The following is a 27,265-nucleotide window of genomic DNA, read 5'->3' on the forward strand; positions in this document are numbered from 1 at the left end:
ACTTCCAAAAAAATTCCCTGCTTGGATGATGTGATGTGTCATGCTGTTCAGACAGAGCCCTGATATGGAAGGTTAATAAAGGCAAAGCATCCCATCACAGAGGTGAGATTTAAGAGCAGTACAGGAAGAAATTAGGATTACATTATTCTTTTCTGCAGACATGTGATTGCTTCATGACAGAAAACCACCCAGATACCACCACTGTGTGACTTTTGACAGATTCTTGATCTGACACCGTCATGCTGATTTGAGTTAGCTGTACTGTAGTTTTTTTTAGGCGGTTTTTATGGCATGAAGTAAATGTGAGAGGGACCCCTTGTTATCACATGCCACAGTGTGCAAGTGTTCGTGAAGTGTGACTGTTAGGCTGCAAAGACAGAGTGCACAGTGCTAACTGGTATGTTTCACCAAATGTTGCCACAACATTCTTTCGCATCTAAAGGTTCCTGCCTTACAGAACAAGTCAATGCATTTCTGTACATCAGCACTGTCACTTTTAACCAAAATCAGTTTGAATTAATTTTCTGTAAGTAATCTTTAAAAGACAATTAAGGGTCTAGTAGCCTAACATGCTCATAAATTCCATCTGGCAGTTAAATAGAAAAGGAAATCTTGACATTAATGAGTTCTGAGACATGTCATTTATTCTAAGAACTAAGTACCTGGGAAACAACATGTTTGTATTAAGGTTACATGTTTATAAGTTTTTTAATTTTACTAGGTCTGGGCCTGTAAACCATTTTTTTATCAATTTAACACATAACTTAATGCTAAACTTTATCGCAAATTAACCTAGATTTTTTTATTGAGATTGTCCAAAGCCAATGCTGATCACTGCGGTTTGTCTGAACAGTATAAATAGTCAATGACTAACTTCCAAAATGTGTTTTAAAAATGCGTTCAAACACTATGCAATTGTAGTTGTTCAATGGCTCATATTTGGAATTATTTGCCAAGTTTAAACAGGCATTTGAAATCTGGCTAAAAACTGACAGCTCCAAATTTAGTCAAATATTTACAATTAAAAGTTTCACTGCCTTCAAAGTGAATGAATCCATGCATGAAGCCTCTGTACCATGTGTTAGTAAAAGCTTTCATCCTGCTGACTGTCCCATGCATGAGAACAGGCAGCCACAACAACTGGCCTTTGACATTTCTCTGACATTTTCCCCAAAATAAACTCAACAGAAGCCTCTCCTGTCTTTGTACTGAGTCAGCAGACTGCCATCTTTTACTTACGTCAGCAGGGACCAGGAGGCTCCTGCCCAGGTGCTGGTTAAAAGAGAGGCACCAGGCTTCAGTGTACCCATTCATGCTGGGAACATACTTCTTAACTGTTTCATCATTGAGCCTGAGCCACACACCATCATCATTGTGGATCTACAGGAAAACAAGCAACAAACACAGTACAGCCACACCGTCCTGTTACTGTAGGAGCATGAAGGGTGGCACGCACGTCACTCACAGTTGCTCGCACATTCATTGTACATTTCAAAGGCTGCAGGAGAGTCAACTTTGAACTAGACCGCACTCAAGATTATTTAGAAGTTTTCACTACATACATGTTAAGCTTACGTCTTGTTAAATCACTGACTAGTTTAAATTTGGTTTTCCTCTAAAAATTGATTTTGAATTATACTTACTGAATACTAACTGAATGTTAATTTAGTTCATCTACTGGATACATTTTCTGCAGCCTCAGAATGTTTTTAAAGTATGAGGCAACATAAAGTGACAGAAACACATGAACAAGCTTTGAAAAGAAAGCTGTAATTATAACTGGCAGAAGAAATTTCATTACACACATATTTTGGGACTAATTACACACATTACCAATCTACAAAGACAAATATGAGACTTCAATATTCTATGTGATTCTTGTCTTATTGATTTCAAGAAGAAAACAAATACTGAAATAGAATCAAAGTGGATAGTGCTCCCGCTCATCTCACCTAAAGGCTACCTGATCTAAAAATCAATTACCTCGTCAATGAAAGTGATGGTGCCATTGACATGCACTATGCCTATCTGTTCACTCTGCAGCGAGGGGTGACTACGCACACGTAGGCCTGCGCTGTCCTTGGACACAAATTTGCGGACCTTAAAAGAAAAGCAGAAAGGAGATGGAGACTGTGAGCGCCAGAGGAAAGGAAAATCACTGAAGACAAGAAGTGGAGCAGGAAAGGGAAGAAGAGGTTGATATAGAGATTTTGCATGCCTTTATCCACACAATCACATATGATTCTGCAAATATACAGCAAAAAGACAAGAAGCTTTCAGAAGCATTAGGGTAAGGAGCAGGAGTCAGTTTATTTGTTGCTTGTTTGCCTTTATAATTTAAAAATTGAAACCGCTCATTTTAAACAGGGCAAAAAATTATATATTGAGCTTGAAAAAGTAACTGCTCCATCAGGGTTTTAATGGCATTTTAAAATCAACCACTAAGACTACAGAACCTCATTGATACATTTTGAGTAATAAGTCATTAAGTCAAGCTTTCAATGAATAACCACAATAAATGTTTTATACTTTGCATAATCTAACCTACTATACCAACCAGGTTCATATTAAGGACGATGAAACGTTCACTGTCCTAAGAAAAAACTTGAAAGGCAGCACCCTATGCACAACTAGGTCAATTGTTTTTTGTAAAGAAAATCAGATGCACTTCCCTACTTCAATTTGTATTTACAAATTAACTGATGTGTGAACACTGTCTTAAATGCATACCTTCTTTTGACTTTGTGCCAAAAGAAGCACAGGGCAAGATAATCCAAGACAAAGTAAACTTAAAAGGTACAAGCAGGAAAAAACCTACTCTAAACCTAATAGTACTGTGTAACCTCACACATTTTTTAGTTTGTTAATGTGTTCATGCACCCAATGGTAGGGAAAAAGCTCACCTTGCTAGGCTGAGGTTCAGCCTTTGGCTTTACCATCTGAGTTCCTGGCGGTATCATGCCTTTTGGAGGGTCTTTGACTTCTACCTCTAAACCAGCATCTTCATGGGACAAAACACTCACAGCTTAACATGGAAATAAACAGTGGCTTAATGCTTCAGTTAAATATAAATCAGCAGGCATCAACATCAACATACCTATTTCAATGCCATCAATAGTAACATGGATCGTGTATAGACCGACTGCTCCTGGGGTCCAGTTGGCACTGTAGGTTCCATCAGTATTTGCACGAATCAACATGTTCTCACTTGGTCTGTTGAGGAGAGTTAGCAAGTGACATCAGCATAGCAACAATGACAGAAACATACGTGTGACAGTTATAGGTAAATCATTACGATATTTGTCCAAGCCATGTGTGACTGAAGAGAGATGTGTGTCAAACTATACCTTTTTGGTGTAGGGGAAGCAAAGCGCAGCTCTTCAAAAGAGTAGTTTTCATATGCCTAAAAAGAAAAAGATAGAGCAAAGAAAATGATTGAAAGACATAAAACAATACTGTATAGCTCCTTTTTTCTCCAAGACCTTTTCCCCTTATGCAACAAAATAATTGTGCCCCCATTTGGAGAACCTAATTATGTTTATGGTAACACTACTTTTCTGGGAAATTCTGAAACCAACAAAAGCGTAAATGTGCGTTTGTGTGCTGACCTTCATCATGGTGATGGCAATGTATCGTGCTTCCTTTACAATCATAGGTTCATATGTGGCCTCGAGCTTGGGCATTGGCAAACCTCCAAAAGTAAGGTCAGGACCAGAGGATGAGGGTGAGGAGCTCCCTTGTATACGTTGCAGTTTCTTCATGTTATCAGGCTGCATAGACTTCTTTTGGGAAACAGGCACAGCCTTCACCTCTACCTGTATGTGGAACAGGCAGACAATTTTAGATTGTTGAGATTTAAAACGGCAGTAACAATTAGATTTTTTTCTTCACTGGGTAAAGAATGGTATCTATCCTCCAAACCTTCATGTTGGGAACGTGCACCACATCGCCATACTGGTCTTTGGTCTGTACAACCACAGTAGTTGGCCACCCGCAGCGTATGTCATCTTTGTTTAGAATAAGAGAAGTCTTCTGGGGGTCAGCGTATGAGTCTGGCTGCAGCCACCTGAATTTGACCAAAAAACAAAGACAAGTGATTACTCAAATTTGCAGTATATATTTCAGATGGAATGACCAGATTTGAGAGCCTTGTTACCTGGCCAGGCGACCTCCACTTGAGTTTTGTACACAGGTAATGAAGTCCTCAAGAAAGGAGTGCTCATTGGTTTGGAGATGGAGAGGTAGATTCCCCTCCAGGGCTTCCAGGATGGTGGGAGAGTGAGACAAGGCCAGACCTTTTCCTAGGATTCCTGAGTGGGCTTTACACACCTAAAAACACAGTTAGAGCTGAGTATTTATTCCACAAAACAGAACAAAAACTTGAAATACTAAGTACTGTATACCTGTAGAGAAGCTTCCTCAAGAATCTCTAGATCCTCCTCCAGCTCATTGCCTAAAATTAAAAAAGGTCAAGAAGCAAATAAACTTAACCCAAATTGTCAAAGTATAAATCTGCTCATAAAATCGAGATTTTTTAAGAAAATCATTGTGATTTTTCTGTCCATTAGAAAACATCCTACCTATGGGAAGCGCCAAATCTTTCTTCATCAGGGCTGCAGCACAGACACTGCCCAGGAAGGCCAGCTCTTTCTCTAGTTGGATAATGCCCTGTAAAGTCATTGCAAGCCATGTAAAAAAGAGACCTCTGACAAGCTATTAATGGAGCATGAGAATGTATGTGTGTATGTACTGCACCTCATCAGGTCCTGGATTGAATTCATATCCCACAGCGACACACTTAAAGCCGTAGAAGCAAGCTTTCTCATCCTTAACATAATCCGACGCAGTTTCCAGGGAGAAGAGCACTTCATTTCCTGTGAAAGAAAAAAAGAAAGAAATACAACAGTTTTACCTAATGTTATAACTTAAATAGTTGGGTTTACATTTACAAAGATGGTCTTAACATTCAATGCACTAAATGTTTATTTTTGTTAAAAATTGAACAGCTAAGTTTATCTCACCTGGCAACACAAGCACAGTGGTCGGCCACCCTGTGATTCCAGAGAACTTTTTCAGCTCGGTCCAGGTGTTGATGGTGTCGTGAAGTAGAGGTTTGCCACCTAGACTGGACAAGTGAAGAACTCTGCTCGGTATGAGAATTCGTAGAATGTCCTCCGGTTGAGCTGTGCCACACTGTGGATCAAACTCAATGGTGGTCCAACGGACACAGTCTGGAAATGATACCTGAGGCAAAGAGAGCACGGTCAGATTTTTGTTTTTTAAACCAATGAATGTTATTTAATAAGAAAACAAATAAAAGGCACCTCACCCTGTATTGTGTGACCCCTGCTTGCTTGTAAGGGTGGTCACTCTCCATTACGGAGTAATGGCTCGAGGTGGTGCAAGCTGAGAGCCCCTGTTCTGCCTGGTTACCAGTTGTGCTGTCTGTTGATTGGTTAGGATTAAAGGTTGGTGGGGCATATTTTTGGTTGAGAGCAGAGACAGCAGGTAAGAGTTCCTGGACAAGTCCAAAGACTTCCACAGCAGCCTGAAAAATAAACATTTTGTCTCATTTGTCTCATTTAGTACAGTTGGTACATACAAGAGAAGGCTTGTTTTCAACATAAGGTGTTTTTATTCAAAAAGTCAGACACAGTAGAAAACAAAAAAATTGGAATCTGAAACCAGAATTGAGCATACATTTTACTTCTGCTGACAGTATTATGTGACCTCCCTCAACAGTGTTATTTGATAAGAAGACCTTTTACCTTGGGTACAGACGCTGCCACAGGGCCAATGTAGGCCAAGATAAGAGGCAGGAGCATGGAAAAAAGACTTGAGGAACTTAACAACTCTGGTATATCTTCCACTGTAATAACAAAGGGCAGAGATTAAAAAAAAAGATTAAAATAATTTAACTCGAAGCAGGTTAACGTTTGCAGAGCTTACCGTCAACAGCAAATGCTCTATGAAGCAGGTCCTTCGCAGCTCTGACTACGGCGCTGACAACAGATAGTGCTCTGCTGCAGTTTTTGTCCTCCTCATTGGCTTTGCTAAGCAGCTGAGACTGGAGGTCACCATCATACTCACTCCTTTCACCACAAGATACCATTAGTCAGGAAAAAACAATGACTCTACAGCTGATGAATTACAAGATGCTTTTTTATTTATTACCTGTAGTACAGAATCTGTGGGATCTGTCCTCTGGTCTGGTTGGTCCCATTGCTGCTCAAGCTACAGGTGCTGAAGGTAAAGGACACACCATCCGAGCACTGCACTGTGGTCATGCCTCCGTCCCCATTAGCTGTCCTGCTGCCATAGTTTCGCAGTCGGACAGCATACTTTACCCCTTCCTGTGTCAAATTAATAGCCATCATGGTACCATTTATAACCATAAATGAATCATGTTAAGAAAAACAATAGTAATGTAAACAGAACCTTAAGTGGCACAGCTTTGTCCAGGCGAATTTCAGCAATGTCACTGGGAGAGTCATCAGTGCTATAGGTGCCCTTCACCAGCTCTAGAGATGTCCACCTGTGAGAATGTGCAGAGTCTCCTGGATGATCGGTCTGTGCCTGAGTAGAGAAGCAAAACAAAACAATAACAAAGATGTTTTATAAAAACCTATTAAATCGTTTTTAAACTTTAAACCACGTTTTTCTTATCACTTACGTCATCAGCCAGCACTTCCAGCTCATACTCATGGATGCCCCCTCCTCCATAGACACAGACCCCCACCAGCACAACTCCTGGCTTGTCCACAGTCAGACAGATGGCATCCGGAGAGCCGTTGCCTGTGTTCCAGCTCCGACCCTGGCTGGTTTTTGTGAAGCGGTTGGGAGATGCTTTTACAGAATGAAGTGAGTTCAGTCCATCAACCTTGAGAGTAGAAAGACATAAGAATTGACTAAACCCATTTAAAAATAAGGTTCTGACAACAATTAGAATCAACTCCATATACTTATACGGCAGTGCATATGCTATAGACAAAACATTAAACAGTGTCATAAACAATGATGAACAGCTGTGTGTAGCTGCTGTTGTAATAAAATGTTGTTGTTTAGAGATAATGCAGAGACAAAGCAGAGGGTCAGAAGAAAACAGTGTTTGAAAGTAGGTCACTAGTCTAAGGTATATATTCTTAAACTGTATATGTTAATATTTCTAGCCATTCCTAACCTATTATGAGGTAACTTACAAACCTTTAGCCTATTTTGATAAACATTTAGTTAAATATGCAGTGTTTAGAGTTAAACCTATTTGTTAATTAAATTTTAGCTGTCAATGAGCTTTCTAAAGGAACAGATTTTGCTTTTTTTTGTGGTGACTTGTGAGTGGCATTTTTTAAACCTGGGTATGAGCCTATTTTTGTGCTGTAACCACTAATTAAAAACCTGGGTATGAGCCTTTTTGTGCTGTAACCACTAATTAAAAAAGAGTAATCATCTGTTCATTTACTAAGCAGTCCTACTATGTATTTATTTTTCTGCCTAAACAGAGAGAAGGGCAGAGTCATAGTGACACCAAGTTAGAGGGAGAAAGAATAGTTTCCTTGACAACAGAAGAGGAGAAAAACAGTGATGTCGACGACGGCCGTCATCCAGTGACAGTTACTATGACAACCAGGAGAACAGTAAAGTATGACAGTACAGTAAGGTAGTCAGAAAAGACACATAAAAGACATCATGGTTCATACAATACAGTAAAAAAAATCAATCTAAAAATCTAATATATTTTTTAGAACATTAAGACATTAATTTGTTGTGTTTGTTACCTCAGAGCCAAGGGCTGAGGCTGTGAGCTCAGAAACAATAGAGGCCAGAAGACCACAGGTGTTGGAGACAAGGTGCGGTGAAAATAATTCCACCTCCTTCCTCAGACTCTTCCTCACTGGCAGAACCACAATCACCAGCATCTTCTCCAGCACCTCACGGAAACTGGTCATGCCCATCAGGTTCTCTTCCGTCTGCAGGGGCAAAATTTATTTTAGATTCAAAGAGACACAACACATAAACAACACAATAAAAACAAATGGATGACTCAAAAACCCACGTGACTTAGTTTCTCCATGTGGGCCACCAGCAGGGGGAAGCGGTGAGCAAGAGCCGAGTCATTCTCTGTGCTGACTTGTTTGACCAGTGAACGCAGCAACACTTCTCCGTCATATGCAATGGGGAGGATGGAGGTCAGTTTGACAGAGGTGTTGCACAGAGCTGACATAACTGCAGCCAGCAGGCGACTACTGGAGGTGCGAAAGTTTGCTTCTGCTATGTCCTGTACCACAAAGGGAAGAAAATGACAATTTTTAAAAACTGTAAATAATAAAATATGGTCTGATTTAGAGATGCACTATTGCATGCTGTTTATCTGCACACACAACAAGGAATTATCAACAAATAATATCAATAGAAAAGTAATGAAATTAAAATACTTTCCTAAAGTTAGGCTCCTGGAATTCATTATTTTTAATTCTAAATTAAAATACTTTCCTAAAGTTTAAGTCAGGCTCCTGGAATTCATTATTTTTAATTTAAGAAAAGTGGCAACAGTTGTTTATAATCACATAAAATAATATATTTATAATAATTTTTTTTTTTCAAATACAGTAATACAGTAAGGTTCACAGTGAGACTCTGCCACCACATTACCTGGTCGAGGCAGTTAAGCAGATCACAGAGACAGGCCCACTGCAAAGCTGGAGTTGGATAAAAGGAGTGGAAGCAGGCAGTGAAGGTGTTGTGACACTCCTGCAGCACAGCTTCAAGCAGAGTGAGAGGCTGAGACAGGTAGCCCTGAGGGTCATTGTCCAGCTTGGTCAGACAATTGTCCATGCCTTCTGACAGGATCTTCTTCAGCAGGCTCCGTGTCTTCCCCACACACTCTGCCAGTTTGCTGGACTCCTCCACCACAGCTTTGGTGCTGGCTGCAAATCCATACACAGAGTTGGAAATCACATTTTCAGTTACACTCAGGAATCAAACATGTTTTTCTAAATCAGTGACTTTCAAGATTATTTTTTTAATTTTCCACTGGAATAATTAAGCTACAATCTATGCTAACATATTAATGTTCACAAATTCACAAATCAGACCATTAGAACAGGCCTTAATATTTCTATGTTTAACACCTGCTTTTTTGTTATATTTAGACTATGAATTGGTCATTTTGGCAATTAGAAGCTAAATGTGGGCCAATAATTTGTCAATTTTAAGAAATCTACATTTATTTTTGCACTAACTAACTTTATTAACATAATCCAATCCCCATTACAATTATAATTTATCAATTTTATCAATTTAATTTATCAAATTTACAACTGTGACATAAAGCATTTTGCAGGTCCAGTGTTGTTCCGTTTTCTTATTAACAAGCAGGATGAAATAGATCTGCACTGGAACACATTTACAACATACAGTAAAATTCAGTAACACCATCATGGATTCCTTTTTGCTGCAACCACAGCTTTATATAGTAATTGATGGCGCTTTCTATACTTTTGTGTTCTCACCAGCGATGGGGAAGATCTCACAGATGTAGACCCTGAGCAGGCGAAGGCAGCATGTGCCAACAAAGCGCAGCCGCTCCAGGTCGAGCAAGGTGGCTGTGTACTGGAAACCCTTCAGTCCTCGCAGCTCTTCCACACCCAACACCAAGGTGGTCCAGCTCCAGTGCAGGATACTGAGCAGGGACTCAAAACACTCCTGCAGACAGAGACAGATATCGACAGTGATGCAAGATGCATTAGAGGGGAGTGGGACAACGCAATTCACAACACAGCAACACAACTCACCACTGACACTGTTCGAGCAAATGAGCGTTTGAGGATGTGGACAGGCTCAGTAGTCTGCTGTTTGCCCTTAGATGCATTTCCATCATTGGAAGGAAGCCTGGTGAAAAACAACACAACAGAACAATCATCGCACATTTGACACACAGTAAGATTTTATATCTGGAAAATGTAGTGACAAACTTCACACACCTGTAAAGTAGCTGAGGTATTTGACCTGCATTTACATCTGTGCCATTGTTTGACTTCTTGGAGCTTTTGAACTGAAAGACCACACTAAAAAAACAAAACAAGTTATACCGAAACATACATGAAATGTCAACTGATTAAACTTTATTTTACATTTTATACGTACCCATCGTCTGTAGTGATGGTGGCCTGTCCATGGGAGCCACAGTCACTGCTGGGACCCGACACTCTGGCCCAGGCCACATACCACCAGCCCAGCTGCAGCAGCACAGGCTCATCAAACATCATGGCATATTTCTCCCTGCAGGGAGAATGACCATCATTCAGGACTATCAAAATCAAACCTCTTATTATTCCAGATCATTTTTAGTCTTTTTATTAAAACCAGTAGGAACAGAAGGTGAGCAGAAACGCTACCTGGCAGCACAGTCATAGGCCAGGACGTCAGTCTCAGCCAGCAAGTCACCATCTGTCTCATGGTCACCTCCATCAGGGCCCAGCTCAAAAAGCTATATAACAACAAACAGAGTCTCAAGGTAAGAAGACACAGAATAGAGCATCTGAATCACTGGGATTAGACATTTTATAAAAGTCAAATTTGATCTCTTTAGTTTAATTTAGCTGCTTTTTTAAACCTAATACTCATCATATTATAAAAATATTACACTCAAACCGTTTCTGGGTAATGTCCTGCTATTCTGCTGAATGTTGGCTTTTGTTTTTTAGACTTTAGGCATATCTAAAATTACCTAACACAAATTTGTTTTAATCTTTTAATTCAACATAATTCCATGGTTGTTTAGCAATATGAACAAGCTCACCTTAATCTTTGCAGTGTACTCTCCTCGACCACCAAACAGGCCAAGCCCTCCCAGCAGGATGTCAGCATCAGCACAGAAGCGAATGGCCTCCACGGAATGGGCAGAGTAACCCCAACCACCACCATGACCTGCAACATCATACAGAGGAACAAATGTTTTACGAAGGCAATGCTAGGTTTTTACTACATCTTCCATAGATTGAGGCCATAGCAGATAACAGCAGCAGGATGTTTTATTACTTAGTATGTTTTCTCTAACAGTCCACTCACTCTCAAATCGGTTAACCACACTGTAGTCTTCCTTGGAGTAGACCTTCATCACTGCCTGGGTCTCTTCCTCTGCACTGGCTACACCCATCTTTAGCTCCTGCATCGCTGCCAGAGTGTCCAGGCAACCTTAATAGACATGCAAATATTCTAATAATCAAAAGCTGATCTGTGGTCAAATATTCTTTTACGGTACACAATACAAGTTATTAAAGTAAATCTGGGGCAAAGATAATTAGAAAGGCCAAAATTTAAAACATAATTTACATAATTGTGAGATAAGAACAACAATTTAACATGAAACCATTTTCGAGGCCATTTTTGGGGATTATTTTGATGATTTTAAGAGAATAAACTCAAATATTAAGCTGTCAGGAGTTGAGTAGCCTAGAAACAAACCCTTTGCACTGGCTGAACAGATCCAGCTGCATAGCTGTCCTTTGGCTGTCATTGTCTGCAGTTGCCTGCAGTCCATGACCCAAATGTTTACTTTAAAAAATAATGGTGTGCATTTTGGAGTTTAACATAATTTGTTTGGTACAATTAGCTTGAAAAAGGAAAAATGACAATAAAGGTGGAGGGCAGTGAATCTATACACCTGCCTAAGACTTTGACACACAACTGCATAGGACTGCAAATATGGTGATAATTAATCCAAAGAAATACCAAGAATGTGTAGAGCTCCATGAGAGCGAGTGGTGGTTGCATGTGATCCTGAGGGCAAAGCCAGTTCTGGACTGAGGATGCTGCACCGTGCCTGTAGATCCGGGGCAGAGGGCATCCTGGCATCAGCAATCACTGCATTGTAGCACCACATTTCTCTCAGGGTAGGCAGGAATCTATGAGACAAGGGAGTTGCATAAAGAAAGGATTAAACCAGATTGTAACACAATATATGGCATATAATTATTCACAGAAATCAATTCTTTGCCTGACCTCCAGATGACATCATACACAGGATCAAGACACAGGCCGAATCCCTGCAGGTCCTCCTGCTCAGAGTCATTGAAGGTCCTGCAGCTTCCATCCATTTTGTTTATGAGTAAGCATTTGAATGGAGGCGGCTCTGACACAGAGGAGGGGACGAGGCCAATGATGTGTTTGCTGGCAAAGATCTCTGAAGTGGCCAGGACATGGGAGTTGATTAGCGCCTCATCGATTCGTAGAAATGTCTGGTCTCCGCTGGCACCAATCCAAGTAGCCTTCCGTCCGTATTTGGCACCGATGTTGGGCATGGGAGATGGCTTGGCGTTCCAGTAGGGCATGTCTAAGATGGGCCGACCAAGTTGTCCTTTCTAAATAAGAAAACATACATGTATTTTCACACATTAATTGGATGTGTGAAACTGGAAGATTTTTCATCTCTTAGATTAAATGGGTATAAATTAATATTTTTAACATGACCATAATTGTATGCGATACAAAAAAGGTACCAATTGACTAGACTACAATTGAGCAGATGAAAGGTAATACTATGTGCAAAAATAAGTCAAGTTGAAGAATTACATTTGTTTGATTTATATATTAAAAAAGATAAAACACTCTATGTAGGACAAATGTTTTTCTTACCGAAAAACTACCAAATGTAAAGACCTGCCCGTCCATGAGAAGGACAGCAGTGTGGTTGCTTCCTGCTGTCACCTGGATGCTGGGACCTGGGAGTGCCTGTACCAGAGTTGGAGAACCCCTAAAAGATCGGAATAGTTAGTTTAAAAGGCTGCTCAAACACTTATCACGTCTGAAAAACAAATAAGACATTTCAAAAAAACAAACTGTACCTGGAGTTAACATCTCCATGTCCAAGTTGCCCATGTTGACCATAACCAAATGTGTAGACGTCTCCATTTTCCATCAACACGACTGCAAAGTAAAACAACGAGAAACACGCCTTCTTTACTCATAGGTCAGAACGGGCTTTGATGTGAAGATTTACAGCATAAAATCTGCTGACTCAGCTTCTGAGGTACATGACAAGAACTCACCTGAGTGGTGAAACCCACAGCTGACCTGCACAGCTCGCAGCTCACAGTCAAACCTCACAGCCCCTGGAGGGTAGGTGGTGATTTTGCTGGCATCTTTCTCTCCTCGCTCACTGCTTCCATCTACAAGACAAACACTCAGGTCAGCATGTTAAAAATATAAAAAAAATATAGAGAGTGAAGTGTAGCTCGCTGAGGTTGATGTGCCTGCCCAGTCCTGGTGAGAGGGAGCTGGAGGGGAAAGAGGACTCAACAAAAAATAAGTAAATAAACAAGAGGAGAAAAAGGAGCAACTCATGCCAAAACAGAAAGAAGGGACGTCACCTCTATGACAGAAAGGCTTTTGGCAACCAGTCTCATTACAAATGAAAACATTGTTTGATCTTTGCAACTGACAGTCTGCGGACATTGACACAAACTCTCTGTTAGCCAGAGCCCTGTGTAAGAGGTTCTGTTTGTGTGACAACAGACATGCACTACAGTAAATGTGACCATTATTATCTGTGTGGACCTGGAACCAGCACATTGTGGTGTACCACAATGGATCCAACAGGAGGTAGCAATGCTACACAGAGGATGCAGAGCTGCTGCTGGAAGCAAAACAAGAAGAAGCAACTAATGCGGGAGGAGTGGCGGGATCAGCTCGGAGGAAGGAAATACGACTTTTGTAAGTTACAAATAATTAAATAAATCATTTTTGTGACTAGCCATGCCATTGGAAGATTAGTTAAGGATACTATTATTTTTAATTATTTTGTGTGAAGTTGAATTTAACCCACATATCATAGCAACATTTTCTACAGTGCTGCATATCAGGGGACTGCAGCATCACCTGTCCCACTGTGATTAACTGTCATTAAAAGTACTTTATACATCCATGGATTGAGTCCCAACATTTTTTCTATAAATTCAACAAAAAAAGAAAAAAGGGCATTTGAAAACAAAGACTTGCATTTGCAATTTGTTTATAATGTATGTATGTATTATTTAAACCATACAAAGAGTTTTACTCAAGCAGTGTCACCAGAGTGAACCTCTTCACCAGCTTGTCAGAGTGGAAAGAGCCTGAATAGATTCATACATATTTTACAGACGCTTCTGCGCAAGACACCGATTTCTAAACACTGTAGTTCAGCAGCTCTCCTTTTTTCACGATGGGTTGACAGTGTGTTATTCGTTGTAGTGTGCTCTCCAAACTGCTTGGAGTTTTGCAAATCCTGTAGCTTTACCCATAAAGTGACAAATTAGCTGAGGTGGCAGTGATTGCAAATTCAGTTAGACAAGGACACACTACAGGCTTATATTTAGGTCTGAACAAAAGCTGTGCTCAAAGCACACATCTTACTGTGAGACTGTAAAAACAGAAAGATAAGTACCTTTACAAAGGCAGTCCTTATGTTTCCCATGTGATAGTGATAACTCATGCACAGCTTTTTTGGCAGTGTTAAAATCTGCTTTATCCAGCTACCCAGTAGGTTACCTGTTTGGCAAACAACACTTCAATCTATTAAACACATCTATTTGATCTATTATTGGCTGTATCTTTGGCTAGCAATCTTTTAACCTTGTTTTTCCTATTTTTTCCATTTTCTTATTTTATCTCTTTTTTAAAACTTTGTTGATAACATGTGGCCCTCCATATAATGGCAATGCAAGTTTAGAAAAGGCTTTTGAAATTGTATGTACACCTGTGTTCTACATAAAATATTCAACAGTTGAACAGAAAATAACTTTTTTTAGCGAGCTATTTTAAGAGATTGGACCAAACATATTCAAAAGTCTTAGTCAGATTTCTACTGTGAGTCACATCAAGGTTGTTTTTCTGACTAATGCTTTCAGTATGTCACCATGAGACCTGGTAAAGACACAAAAGTCCTGCTTTCAGAGAGTAAGAGAGGAGGTGGGCGGGACAGCCAGATTGGGAGATGAGTCAAGTGGGTGTCCCTGCACCCGTTGAGTTAGTGAAGACCATAGTACCTTTGTGCTTGTCCCGTTTATGCCTGAGTGCCTGAAGGGGTCTTATTCTGGCTAGGGCCTGCTCACGCTGGTTCATAAAAATGGGACCAGGAAAAACAAGGGGGCCTGGGAGAGAAAGAAACTTTCACATGCATGCACAATGCTCACAAATGGGAAAGAACACATGAAAATACTGCACCACAACTATAGTGTACACAGACGCTGCAAAAAAATTATAAAGACACAAGCAAGGGGGAGGTCACTGAGGCACAACACCCAAGCTCACAGAGCAACTCAAAGTTATCTGGCTTTAACAGGATGGCTCTAACGTAGCTTTCACCCCCCATCGCCCTCAGCTTATATCTGATGTGCTACAGAAAAATCTTTTAAAAAACCTTTTTGGAAGCCAGCAGAATCTGGTAATCCTTCCCTAAAGCATTCTGTCTAGCTCTGATCCATACCTCTGCCCTCCTCCAGCCGGTGTCTGCGGTTGATCCTTTGTCGCTTCTCCTCCTGGCGGATCTGAATGTGCTCCTCAATGTTCACTCCTGGAGGGGGAGGGACAGGCACAGCTGAAAACACAAAAGGCCCGCAGGTACAGGCAGCCCAGAGAGGATGCAGGATGCAGGAAAAGATGGAGCAGAGCAGAACAAAAACGAGACACACATCAATGAAAGATGGCAGCAAGGTGATGGAGAAGCAGTAGTCTGCACAACACAATATAAATATGAAGGAGCAGCGACAACAACCACTGCGCAAGTATGTGGACTGTAAGCAAGTGCAACAGACACAGGAGTGTGATATGTGCAGTTCAGGGTCACATTGACACAGCTGAGAAAAAAATGGCTGACACAGATCCATGGCAAAGAGAGATGGACATTTGATTTTCCTTAAAGTACTTTAAAAGTGGAACTTCAGGCAGATGGGAGTATGGAACAATGAATGGGCCACTTTATTAGGAACATGTTTGCTAGTTAATGGTGCTGTAAACCACCTCCATGTCACACAGAGAACGTTACAGACAATGTGCAGTGGAAGACCACACTTTGTGCCACTTTTTTTAGCTGAGAACATTAAGGTAATATTTGTACAAACGTAGCTTTGGAAAGTTTTGCCTCTTCTGACTAATCCTCATTTGTGCTTTCAAATATTCTGAGTATACTTTGGTGAAAGTTTGGTGAAAGTTACAAAGGCAGACAGGTCAAACCCATTACTGGCAAGATGAATCAAATAAAGTGACTGGTGAATTGTATTGTTACATGCACTTTTTAACTGGTTTAGATGGGAGGTTTGTTTTAAGCCAGAGATAAATATGGGCATTTAAACACAAAATGTAATGGATTTGGTAATGGAACATACCAAGCAGCAGGTCCAGTGGAATCATCTCCTTGACAGCATCAAAGATACCTCTCTGTCTTGCCTCCTGACCATCAAGTTCCCGAGCACAAGTTTTACAACAGCCACAAGCTGAACATCCAGATTCTCCAGACCCACAGCCACAGATACTGGTCAAAAAAAGAATAAAAGATTACAAAAAGACTATCTAGTTCATTTTCTTAGCTCTAGGAGCTACATTCACTACATTCCCTACTTACCCTCCTGGTACCCTGTCTGGACGTCCACTGCTCACACAGCTTGCACCATAGCCTGTGCAGTCTCCACAGACGGTGCAGACCATGCACTGATCCAGCTTCCACTTGTGCATCCCTGGTTGGCACATCATGCTCTTTTCCTCCTTCTCCTCCAGCTCATCCTCCAGATCTTCATCCATGGCTGTGGCCATGTTCTCCACACCAAAGGCTACACCAAGAAAACACAACAGTTGAGTTAGGTCAAATGAGTGTACTACTGTATGTAATGTTGGTTTTGTGTTTTGTTGCTCTAACCTTTCCCAGTCTGGCTCATGGCTCCAGTGTCTCTGCCACACTGGCCCTTGTTATTCACACCAAATGTCCACACCTCCCCGTTCTTGGTCAGGACACATGTGTGGGCCTTTCCCATGGCAACCTGAGTTACTAAGTGACCTTTCAGGTCTGTCACCTGGCCTGTGAAGTAGAAAGTTGAGGTTCGGATAATTTGTTAGTTTATTTGGTGACATGTAGAGAAGTACAAAACACACAAGTCCACTCACAGGTGCTGTCACTGTAAATGGCATCTTTTCCAAACATGTAGAGCTCTCCATCTTTGGTGACAATGCTGCTGCTGCCATTATTGCATGCGGTATACACTGCCGTCTTGGTCTCTAGTTTGATCATCTTCTTAGGTTTGTATGGTTTGGGCTGCCTACGACTTTTAGCTGAGAGGGAAGAACAGGAAAGATCAGCATCTGAGCTACTTCAAGTAAAACAGAATAAATTGTTGCAGTTTTTGGAGATTATCTAAAGCTTTCTTACTGGACTCGCCATCCTCTCCCTTACTGGCAGAGCCTGTGAAAAACACACTTCCATCTTCGGCAACTAGCAGCGCATGGGATCCATCGTGACCAACTGAGAACTGAACAATCTTTGGAGATTTAGTGACGGGCAGCTCCACCCATTTTCCAGCAGATGGACCACCCTGCTTTATACCCAGGCTCTGATATTTTCCTGTGTAGTAGATCTGTGAAACAAGGATGAGAAAAGATGGTAAAAAAGAATGAGTGAAACAACTTTTTGTTGGACATAATATGCATGCTGTGTTTGCTATGCTGGAGGGTAGTCATCAAGCATAGCAGAGACTATAAATACCAGAGAAATGCCTTCAGATAATGTATGTGTTAAAGTGTTTATACTTTACTCAGGATAATAAGGCCTTTAAAACATACTCTATTTGAAAAAGAACAAATTAAACCAATAAAAAAGCAGCCCCAGAGCATGACACTGCCACCACCTGAACTTCACATTTTGTATGGTGTTTTTAACCAAAATGCTCGATGCCTTGTGTGAGTTTTGCAAGGTTTAGTAACCCCTGTGACCTTTTACACATGTACAATACAGTTGACTTTTTCAACATAAAAAATGACACCTCATCTTGTCATCAATTTTAGAAAGAATTGCTCCCAAACACTGACACTAAACTAAAGACTGAAGTGCACCATCATCTCCACTAAGTAATGACTTTTCACTGTGGAATTTTGTCAGCTTTTAAAATCTTTTGCAACCTTTCAACAGTGCAACCCTATTGATATCTTTGAGCTCGTTGCAAACGTGGTTTTGATGCATCTTTGTAAACGACAAGAAGATCCCACTACAACAGCTGACCTTTGTGCATTTGTGGTAGGAATGACTCACTTTACATAATGGCATGTGGTAGTGACTAATATGACTACCAACGTGACGTAATACAGTGCAGTCAGAGTTGTTTGAAGGCATACAAATTCATTCTTTCACCTGTTTGGTTACAATTTTTGCAGCCAAGAAGATATTTCTAAAGTACTTACAATATAGGCCAATCCTGGCCATTCCAAGGGGTCTATAGAAAATAACCACTTCAAGTATGTGCTGCACTAGGCTGCAGTGAAGGAGATTTGATTAAAAACCAGCAGGGGCAACCTCAGAAGTTATATACTGTGTACTGGCTACAGCCAGTAGTGGGAAAAACAACAAAAAAACACTGTCTTAAAGAGAACAGAGGCCTTAATCACTTACACTAGGCTTTTCATGTTTAGTCAGTATCATCGCATGCCTTGTACAGTATTCCACTGTAATCATGAGTGACATTTGTGCATGTCAGGGGTCAGCTGCTCGGAGTTTCACCAATTCAACCACCCTGTGTTAAGTTAACGTGTCCATAAACTCTAATTGTCAGTATAGGCCTTGGTGAAACATGCAACTACACTGAGCTGCTCTCTACAAAGGGAACATGCTGCGCCACACCTAAAGCACGAGACACACAACACCACACCCACCACACACCCCAACAAACCACATATTTAGAATTCTCTTCTCACTGGGACAGTCAGCCCCAAAAATGCTAAACATCTCCTTGATCTTGGTACCGACTCTAAAACAGTGACTGATCAGTGGATTTAAATTTAAATTGCTGGTTTATATTAGTTAATTAGGGTTTCTACTTCGTACCTTTTTTGTTGCCTTTGGGCGTAGTTTTAGCCTTTAAATTAATTCAAAACTCTACGACAATTTTCTGTCTACATGTATATGGCCAATTCCTTTGGGTACAATTTAAATAATCTTTTAGGATAGAAAAGACTTTTTATCTTCACTGATAGTTGTGGGTATTATTAAAGCAATTTTTCACTCAGGTTTAACAGAAGTCATATGTTTTACAGAGACATCAATGTTCCTTGTGTGTGAGAGTTTAAAGGAAAATGCATTTAAAAATTTAAACCTTGGGTCACAGCCACATTAAAGCTCTGATGTACTGAGTGAAATAACGTTCGGTGATTTAACGGAGGCCTGTCCTTTCTACAACCACAAACAGGAGCTTAGTCAATGGGCAATCAACTTGCAAATACAGCTCCGTCGCGCTGTTTTGTTTGGAGACAATTACACTGAGAAAGACACTGAATATTTCCAAAACAAAAGGACAAGCCTTACAGTATTGTTTCTGCTAGTTACAAACAGGTCTTTGGAGGTTAGACTGTGGCTAAGTACCTTCAGATGTCAAAATTACACTGTGGCCTGTGGTTCATTTATACAGAAAAACTATTAACAAGGGGTTTTCTACCCATATGTTTACTATTTAAAGTGCTCAGGCAGTCATTAGCAAGAGGCTAGTTGTTTAGAGCTAAAAGGGTGAATTTGTCCCAACTGTCAGTGAACATTTTAGGCAACCTTCCAGTGACCATTTTTCATTCTCACCTTTCCTGAGGCAGTTTTCATCAGAGCAAACTCCCTGCCCGCTCCCAACAACGCTGCCTCTTCATCAAAGCCAGTGCCTGATGGAATAAAATCATAAAATAAAACTTTTTAGAATAAAATATATTCATTTGGATGCGCATTATTTTACTTTGTATACAGAAACGAATACACGTAAAAGCTTGCTTTCCACAGATGTATGACATTACTGTGTTTTCTGTCACTTACTGATGATGTGCAGATCTTTCTCCAGGTCAAAGAGGGATATGCCACAGGCATGCAGACATTTCCTCGCCAGCTTCAGCTGCAGTTCCTGCTGCAGGGCCGGTTCCGAGCATGGTATAGAGGGCATATTAAAGATCCGCACCACAAAGCCATCCTGCAGGAAGAAAGATTGTTGGCGTTTCATGGCATTAAGTGCTTAAGAAACACGACAGGCTAATGTAATGGAATCAGTTGAATGAAGGTAGGTGACTACTTCAGCTGAATAAATGTAACATGACTTGGAAGCAAGATGTTTTTACTCACACTTGTGACTAAATATAAATGTATGCAAATTTGTAAAAAATGTAATTGGAAATGTAATGGTATAGAAAATAAACAATCATTTCAGTGACATTGTCAATAAGCTAGTTTAGTGTGAATTTATCGACATAGATTTACATTGTAGTTGCTTCAGTTGCCACATTTATCTTTTCTGTGGCAGTAATGTAATTAACTTTAGAATAAAGTGACTTGAAGAGGTGAAATGTCGGGTCAGAAATAATGTAGGGCTGAACTATCGATATATAATGGATATTTCTCCGTGTGCAGCTGACAGGAACACTGACCACGACCATTTTAACCCACTAGAACTTTTCTCTCTATGATTTTTGTAGACATAATGAAAGTCCCACTGTTCGGGGTGTACCCAACCCTTGCTCATGGACAGATCAAAATGTCACATCGAAGGTCGTTTTTGTCTCAGACACCATTAGTAGCCTACATCTACATCTATTTGAGAGATCGAGGAATGTGACCTCTGAGTGAGACAGAGAATGCAGCAGATGTAATTACAGCCATAATAGATAAATACATTCTCAACACTGACATTATGGTTGTGAGGTGTCTAGAATTCACCCATTGTGACTCATTGTCAGACATGTAACAGGTGACACAATAGTCAGAGAAGAAGAAACGGGGCTTAAAGGGAACCAGAGGAAGTACATTTTCTGGAGACAACAGGGCAGACATCATGTGGAAGGTCAGTTTTTTTACTGTGGAGTAATGATGGGCTCGTTCGTCTTGCTGCGACACCCGCAGTGCACAGCACACGTGCCACTTGGATTATTAAAGTAGCTCCTCTAACCTCTGGCTCTGACTCTCTGTCTCCCTACATGTTTCCTCATTTACACCAAAGATTTACACACAATTTCCTCTCTTCCTAAATATCTTTGTGAAATGTTGACCGCTGAAAGTAATGCAGCTTCTGAGAAGCCAGGGGAAAACCAGGAGATGCAACGGCAGTGGTCTTCACCCTTCCCCCACCCGTACTGCATGGTGCTTATGGTGATTGACTGCTTGCGGGAGATTAAGCTTTCGACCCAGTGCCCATATACATACATGATCTAACTGCACTCAGTGGCAGGAACACATTCATACACTATACAAACAGACAACCCATCATTAGAATTTTTTCTGTCGTTTTTTTTCTAGGTCAATTGTACAGTTGTTTATGCTATGTGGTAATGACTACACAAGTCTTTAATGTACCACCTGAGATGTAAGACACCAAAACCCTGACTTGGTGTATTTCCTGTTTTGCATTATACTGCAAACAAAAAACATCTGATGACCTCTACTGGTAACAGTGATTCAATTAAAAAAGAGCTTGATCCGCTAAATTTAAACTTACATCTTTGCAGGCTGCAATCTGGTTGACATACTCTCCATCTGTGAAGATGATGTTCTGCCCATCTGAGTGTTGCCCTGCACAATGGCAGAAATCAACAGGCAAATATTATGTCATTGTCAGTGCATATGATCTCTGCCGTGCATGTTTTTATTAAATACCTGGCATGGTGACGGCGCCCTCATGCTCCAAGGTCTCAGGGTTGATCTTAACGGCTGACATACTGTGGTTGCTTGTGTCCCGGTACAACAAGAAGCCCTGAGAAGACAACAACAATCACAGTCAAAACAATATCTTTGACATACGTTTGTGTTAGGTACAGCATTAAATGACTTGATTGAATAATTGTTAGTGACTATGGTGATTTTGCATTTAAACAATATTTAAACTGCAAACAGCCAGAATCATCACTGTTATAAGCAATAGTTTCCGACTGTGGCAGTAGGATTCATAAAACTTTTTTCTGTGTCCAATTCAAGCCTTTTTGAGGCTATTCTCCCTCAATTTTTAAATTGTAGGAACATTTACAGATTTTAGCTATTTGCTTAGACAGATAAAATAGGGGCAGTTGGTGGAAAGGTGGTTAAGGAAGCGGACTTGGGTCCGGAAGGTTTCAGGTTTGAGTCCACCAGCTGCCACTGAGGTGCTCTGAGCATGGCACTGTCCCCACTCACTGCTCCACAGGTGCTGAACGCTGCCCACTGTTCACTTTGGTGATGGGTTAAAAGCAGAGGTCACATTTGGTTGTGTGTAGTGGTTTGCTATGTAACGATGACAAATTATTTCCTAATCTGAACTTGATTTGGTTACTTAAATAATTAACTGTCTGTTAGACTTCATAACTTAGATTTCAAACTTATCTGCAAGTTTTATGGCTAAACTTTCCCAGGTAGCATCTGGCTATTTGTGTGCTAACTTTTAATCTTTTGTTGGTTGTCTAGCAAATACGCCAATTCTAAAAATGAGGTAGATTGCTATCTACCATTAGAGTTCCTGTTGCAGTTGTTTAACACTTTTTTTCAAACCGTCTTTATTGGAAGCATCCAAATGACCAATCAATTTCCTACCTGAGCAAATCCCAACCATGATCTCTTCTCCTTTCGATTCCTGATTCGAGAGGTGGAGTTGTACACATGACCCTGTGGAGCATCAACCAAACATTAGACAAACTTTCAGTCAATTTAAAGAGATAGAACACATCCTTTCTACTATTTTCTGATAGCTGTTAGCAGTAGCAGCACAGTAGCCCGCCACATCACATACCCTGACTGTGCCGCTGTATCCAGAGCCCACTTTGTACAGTCCATCTTTGCAGAGCAAGTACAGGAAAGAGCCGTCAGTCTGCAGGAGACAACGTTCGTCCTCATCAATGGTCACCTCTTTTAGGAGCCACTTGTTCATCAAGGCAGCGCGTTTGATACCATTTCCAAACCAGTCCTGGATTTGGATCTTTCCCACCAGGACTGCCTGTACACTTCTCTGTAGTGCATTCAGGATGGTGGGCACCTAGTGAAAAATAAGGGGTAAAAAGGCAACATTTCAGACTAAAATATTGTGTATTTAATATTAAGTATGTATACAAAATGTTGGGATTTAAGTTAACCTAAAATTCAAACTTAACTAAACTTAACAAAAATGTCTTTTCTTGACCTTTTGCAACAGTCGTTTTATATATATTATTAGTAGGAGAGAAAAACAAGCCAACACTGGGGCTGCAAACAAACAGCTAATTAGAGAAGAATGTAGGCAGGGTAACATAATCAAAGAGAAGAATCACAGAGGACTTGACATTTTCCAAAACTCAATTTGTGCAGTCCAGACACTGCTGTGAGTCTGTCTGCCCAGAGAAAATGCCAGAAAGAGACAGAAGCCTCTTGGACCAGCCAGGAGAATCTTAGCTGCTCCATGGCCTTATCTGTGTAAAAACATGTGCATGCATCACACTGAAGGTCCAAATTAGTATTGATATGATGAGCACAAAGACATTTGACTGTTTACAATGAACCGGATCATCTTTCTAGTCATTTAACCGAGATAAAAAATGTTTATTCAGTGTAATCTGAACAAGTAAACAGGACAAAGATTGGATTTTGTCAACAAACTCTTGTTATTCACTAGAAAAACCCTAGAAGAAGTCAAATTAGACAGCAGTATAAGCCAAATAGAAAACTGTCTCATGGCAATAGAGATTTGGATTTTATTGATGAGCAGATTTAAAGCGACCACCTCTCAGATGTATTAGGGGGACAACTTAGTCATAGTGCCTGAATAACTTTTGAATTAAATGAGTGTTAAATACAGTGTAAAACCTGGTAAAGTATACTGTATGCCCTCAACATGTTTAAATCTGTGAAGATTAAAAAGCAGGCTGGTTAAAAATAAGTGATTTGTTGTTGTCAGATTACGGTCTCAGCTTGTTCAATGTGTCTCAGTCTACTGTAGTCTTAAATAAAGTCTGTAGATCTGCATTTTGCAGCAGGTGGAAAAAAACTGAAGGAGCCATTGGACGACTGGTCAGTCAGTCTACTAGTTAAATACCTGTATTGTCTGACAGGCGTGGCTGCCATTGTTTGTGAGGATGGCAGATGCAGCCTGCAGGATTTTGCCTGTGTCTCCCCAGGCCACCACTAAACTGAAGAGGCAGGCGCAAGACAGCGCTGTGATGGCCTGTCCTGTCGGGTCATTGGGCCCCGTGCTCCGAACCGTTGTCTCCAATAACAACTGGAAAAGAGACTCTGAAAAAAATATAGGAAGAATATAAGTCCCATTGAGTGCATTATGGTGGTATAATTTTAAAATGTGGACTTCCTAGAAAAAGTGCTGCAAAAGAAACTGAACAAGAGTTGAAATGACCACCAGATAACCTTTTACTTTTTGTCTGTCTTACCTAACACATCAGGGGGCTCAGTCTGGAAGCCCTCGGGCTGTTGTCCCTGTAGCATGTCCAACAAAGCTTGAAGGCTACGCAGGCACAGTGAAGGGTGTGAAAACCGTGTCTCTTTTATCAGTTCAAAAACCCCACACAGGCCAATTCCAATGATCTGCATGAACACAGGGGAAAAAAAGCACAACTGTGTGAGAAACATGACAATGTTATCATTCCACAGCCTGACTTTACTGTATGTTGACTACCACCTAAAACAGTGTGTTTACTGTAAAGTAATGTTGTGATAAAACAGACAACCCTACAGTGGATGAGGAGGAAACAACAACTCTGGTCTAGAAAATCATATATATTCTCTGTCAGGAACGCCCGAGAGAGAGATTATTATTAAATGACGATTATTATGAAACAAGATTATTGAACTAATGATGCATTTTTGATTGTACTTCAATCTTGGACTTGGAATGATCATTCTACTGAAGATGACTGATTCTACATTTCTTAAAAACTTCAGGGCAAAATCCTTGAGAAGTTTGTCTGGGTCTCATCAGAGCAGCAATAATGTATTTCTGTCCTGACACAGTTTTCTCCCTGATCACTTTCTTCCACATCTCGTGATGACTGGTACTGGAAACAAGCTCCAAAGAAGTTTAAAGTAAGGCTGTGCAAATAAAAATTTAATTTTCATTGTGGTTTAGAATAATCACAAAAACAATCAAAAATATGCCTATTACTGAATTATTTTAATTACGTTTAGCCTCACAGGCTGCATGTATTCTGGTGTTGGTGTTTGGAAGAAGCCAGTGTGATTACAGAGAGAGAGGATGGAGGCAGCAGGAGGAGAGAGAATGAGAGGAGGGAAGCCACTTAGTCAACAAGGGAATCAAAGTTAGTTTACTGGTGTGAGACACTATGGGTTTGAAGGCAGTCGTAAATCAAAAACATGTTATCTACAAGCTTTGCCACTCCGTGATGTCTGCACCATTCAGCAATCAAATAAATATTTTTTAACCTCCTACAATTCAAGCACAGAGACACTAATACAGAAAAGGAAAAGGCAAAACAGCAAAACCTCCCCGACGTCCTACACATCACAATCATCAATAAAACACTTATTTAATTCTACTCTCTAATCTTATACTTACTGCAGCTTATATACTACTTACGACTACTAGTTATTTTAGGGGAACAGGAAGGTATAATCAGAATTGCGGTTCTTTAAGAGCAATAAATGCAATGCCTTACCAGAGTTGAGTTATTGTGTTAAATGAGTGAAATTTAAATACTCACCAAAACAATTGTGACTATTACTGTTTTCATAGAGCTGACCTTTTTTTAAAATATTTTCTAAAACGTTGAAAAGATAAGCCCTACAGCTGTCCCTGGTCGTAAAGAATCAGAGCAACTCTAAGACACAGGGCAAAGGCTTACCATAACCAACCATCTAATCCACCACTGTTACCCTTTGCTCATACCTTTGGCAGCTTGACGGCTGGCTCACGGTACTCCTCCTCCTCCTCGCTATCTGAGTCTCCGCTCTGCACTGAGCTCCTGGAGGCCAGAGCCAGGGAGGCCTCTCTCTGCTGCCAGTCCAGCACACAGTGCCGCACGTTGCAGTAGACGTTGAACGCTGACGGGTTGCTGTGTAGCTTGATGTCCGGTACAAAGAGGGCTCCATCTATGCTCTCAGCCTGTGGAAACAAAAACAGATCATGAAGAAGCAGCAAAAAGGCATTCTTATGAGATGGCTTTGTTATAAAAAGGAGTCAAAGTTGATCCACCAAAGAAAATAGTGTGTTTTGCTAAAAAAATAGTTCTATTCTACTATCAAAATACAGTTTAAAAAAAGGAGAATTTGTATGGAATACAAACACAGAGGCCTAATGTACTGCAGTAAAAGGTTAAGGATTGTTAAAAAAAATAAATGTATAAATTACGATGACTATTTTAAATATTATTTAATACTATTTGCTTAGCTTAAGCAAACTGAATTACACTCTAACTACTTTAACCTTTAAGCTTTCTTTTCTGAAAACCACCATGTCTTATGGGGTATATTTTGGTAAAACTTCACTTATATTTGCTAAATTTGGTGATTTTAATGTACTCCTTAACTATTTGACAATCACCAACACAAACCATTCATTTTATTCAACCATAGCTTTAAACCATCTGTTTCTCTGCAGACAGGTTTGCATAACTGAGAGGAAATAAATAACTATACCAAGGAGTTTGTACAAATGCTACTGTGTTAGTCCAAGATAAAAGTGACCAAAATAAAACATGGTAGGTGTTGAAGAGTTCAATCTATTTGTGTTGGCATAATCCCAACCCTGCTTTAATGAGAGACCGAGTCTTTTAGACTCATTGCCCTGACATATGACCTAGAACTAGAAGGATATAGGCAGCAGGAAACCCAATGAATGAGTATGACCACTAGTGCATTCATTATTTTTTCACAGGGACACATCAGCATGCAGACCAGTTGGAAAGACAAACCTCTATTCAGAGAAATGACCTGCATCATCCAACTAATCATTAAGATTACATTAACTAGACATTACAGAGTAACTTGATAAACTCTGTGATAAGCTTTCTCCCCTGTACTTTTTTAAAATACAGTCCTGACGCACACTGATCGATCGGCCGTGCTTCTCTTGCAGCGCTGCACTTTTGGCATCACAATCATAGTAGG

At 40.4% G+C, this 27,265-nt stretch overlaps 1 protein-coding gene across 16 annotated transcripts in view; it reads right to left on the bottom strand.

The window, feature by feature from the left end:
* Positions 1-27,265, bottom strand: part of mycbp2 (MYC binding protein 2) — a 51,285-nt gene that overhangs the window by 16,923 nt on the left and 7,097 nt on the right. For 4 of the 16 annotated variants that reach the window (XM_025063840.1, XM_025063832.1, XM_025063843.1 and 1 more), the window contains exons 3-51: positions 26,046-26,261; positions 24,574-24,727; positions 24,225-24,421; positions 22,950-23,192; positions 22,754-22,825; positions 21,848-21,944; positions 21,690-21,763; positions 20,024-20,174; positions 19,799-19,875; positions 17,393-17,597; positions 17,131-17,295; positions 16,886-17,044; positions 16,595-16,799; positions 16,359-16,504; positions 15,461-15,571; positions 15,021-15,125; positions 13,047-13,166; positions 12,843-12,924; positions 12,634-12,751; positions 12,001-12,359; positions 11,731-11,903; positions 11,068-11,193; positions 10,799-10,926; positions 10,395-10,486; positions 10,144-10,278; positions 9,981-10,064; positions 9,792-9,888; positions 9,510-9,702; positions 8,650-8,924; positions 8,054-8,275; positions 7,776-7,967; positions 6,674-6,880; positions 6,439-6,576; positions 6,175-6,353; positions 5,950-6,092; positions 5,769-5,869; positions 5,330-5,548; positions 5,022-5,244; positions 4,756-4,874; positions 4,581-4,668; positions 4,404-4,453; positions 4,157-4,329; positions 3,922-4,066; positions 3,609-3,815; positions 3,348-3,403; positions 3,098-3,213; positions 2,904-3,025; positions 1,984-2,100; positions 1,240-1,380 (exon numbers count right to left, since the gene is read on the bottom strand). In XM_025063840.1, coding sequence (XP_024919608.1) covers positions 1,240-1,380; positions 1,984-2,100; positions 2,904-3,025; positions 3,098-3,213; positions 3,348-3,403; positions 3,609-3,815; positions 3,922-4,066; positions 4,157-4,329; positions 4,404-4,453; positions 4,581-4,668; positions 4,756-4,874; positions 5,022-5,244; positions 5,330-5,548; positions 5,769-5,869; positions 5,950-6,092; positions 6,175-6,353; positions 6,439-6,576; positions 6,674-6,880; positions 7,776-7,967; positions 8,054-8,275; positions 8,650-8,924; positions 9,510-9,702; positions 9,792-9,888; positions 9,981-10,064; positions 10,144-10,278; positions 10,395-10,486; positions 10,799-10,926; positions 11,068-11,193; positions 11,731-11,903; positions 12,001-12,359; positions 12,634-12,751; positions 12,843-12,924; positions 13,047-13,166; positions 15,021-15,125; positions 15,461-15,571; positions 16,359-16,504; positions 16,595-16,799; positions 16,886-17,044; positions 17,131-17,295; positions 17,393-17,597; positions 19,799-19,875; positions 20,024-20,174; positions 21,690-21,763; positions 21,848-21,944; positions 22,754-22,825; positions 22,950-23,192; positions 24,225-24,421; positions 24,574-24,727; positions 26,046-26,261 — 7,317 coding nt within the window. The remainder of the gene's footprint in view (positions 1-1,239; positions 1,381-1,983; positions 2,101-2,903; positions 3,026-3,097; positions 3,214-3,347; positions 3,404-3,608; positions 3,816-3,921; positions 4,067-4,156; positions 4,330-4,403; positions 4,454-4,580; positions 4,669-4,755; positions 4,875-5,021; positions 5,245-5,329; positions 5,549-5,768; positions 5,870-5,949; positions 6,093-6,174; positions 6,354-6,438; positions 6,577-6,673; positions 6,881-7,775; positions 7,968-8,053; positions 8,276-8,649; positions 8,925-9,509; positions 9,703-9,791; positions 9,889-9,980; positions 10,065-10,143; positions 10,279-10,394; positions 10,487-10,798; positions 10,927-11,067; positions 11,194-11,730; positions 11,904-12,000; positions 12,360-12,633; positions 12,752-12,842; positions 12,925-13,046; positions 13,167-15,020; positions 15,126-15,460; positions 15,572-16,358; positions 16,505-16,594; positions 16,800-16,885; positions 17,045-17,130; positions 17,296-17,392; positions 17,598-19,798; positions 19,876-20,023; positions 20,175-21,689; positions 21,764-21,847; positions 21,945-22,753; positions 22,826-22,949; positions 23,193-24,224; positions 24,422-24,573; positions 24,728-26,045; positions 26,262-27,265) is intronic. The other 12 variants (XM_017039776.2, XM_025063834.1, XM_008328415.3 and 9 more) reach the window with 9 other exon arrangements.

This window comes from Cynoglossus semilaevis, chromosome 16, assembly GCF_000523025.1.
Source record: "Cynoglossus semilaevis isolate Cse_v1.0 chromosome 16, Cse_v1.0, whole genome shotgun sequence".
Classification (NCBI taxonomy): Eukaryota; Metazoa; Chordata; class Actinopteri; order Pleuronectiformes; family Cynoglossidae; genus Cynoglossus; species Cynoglossus semilaevis.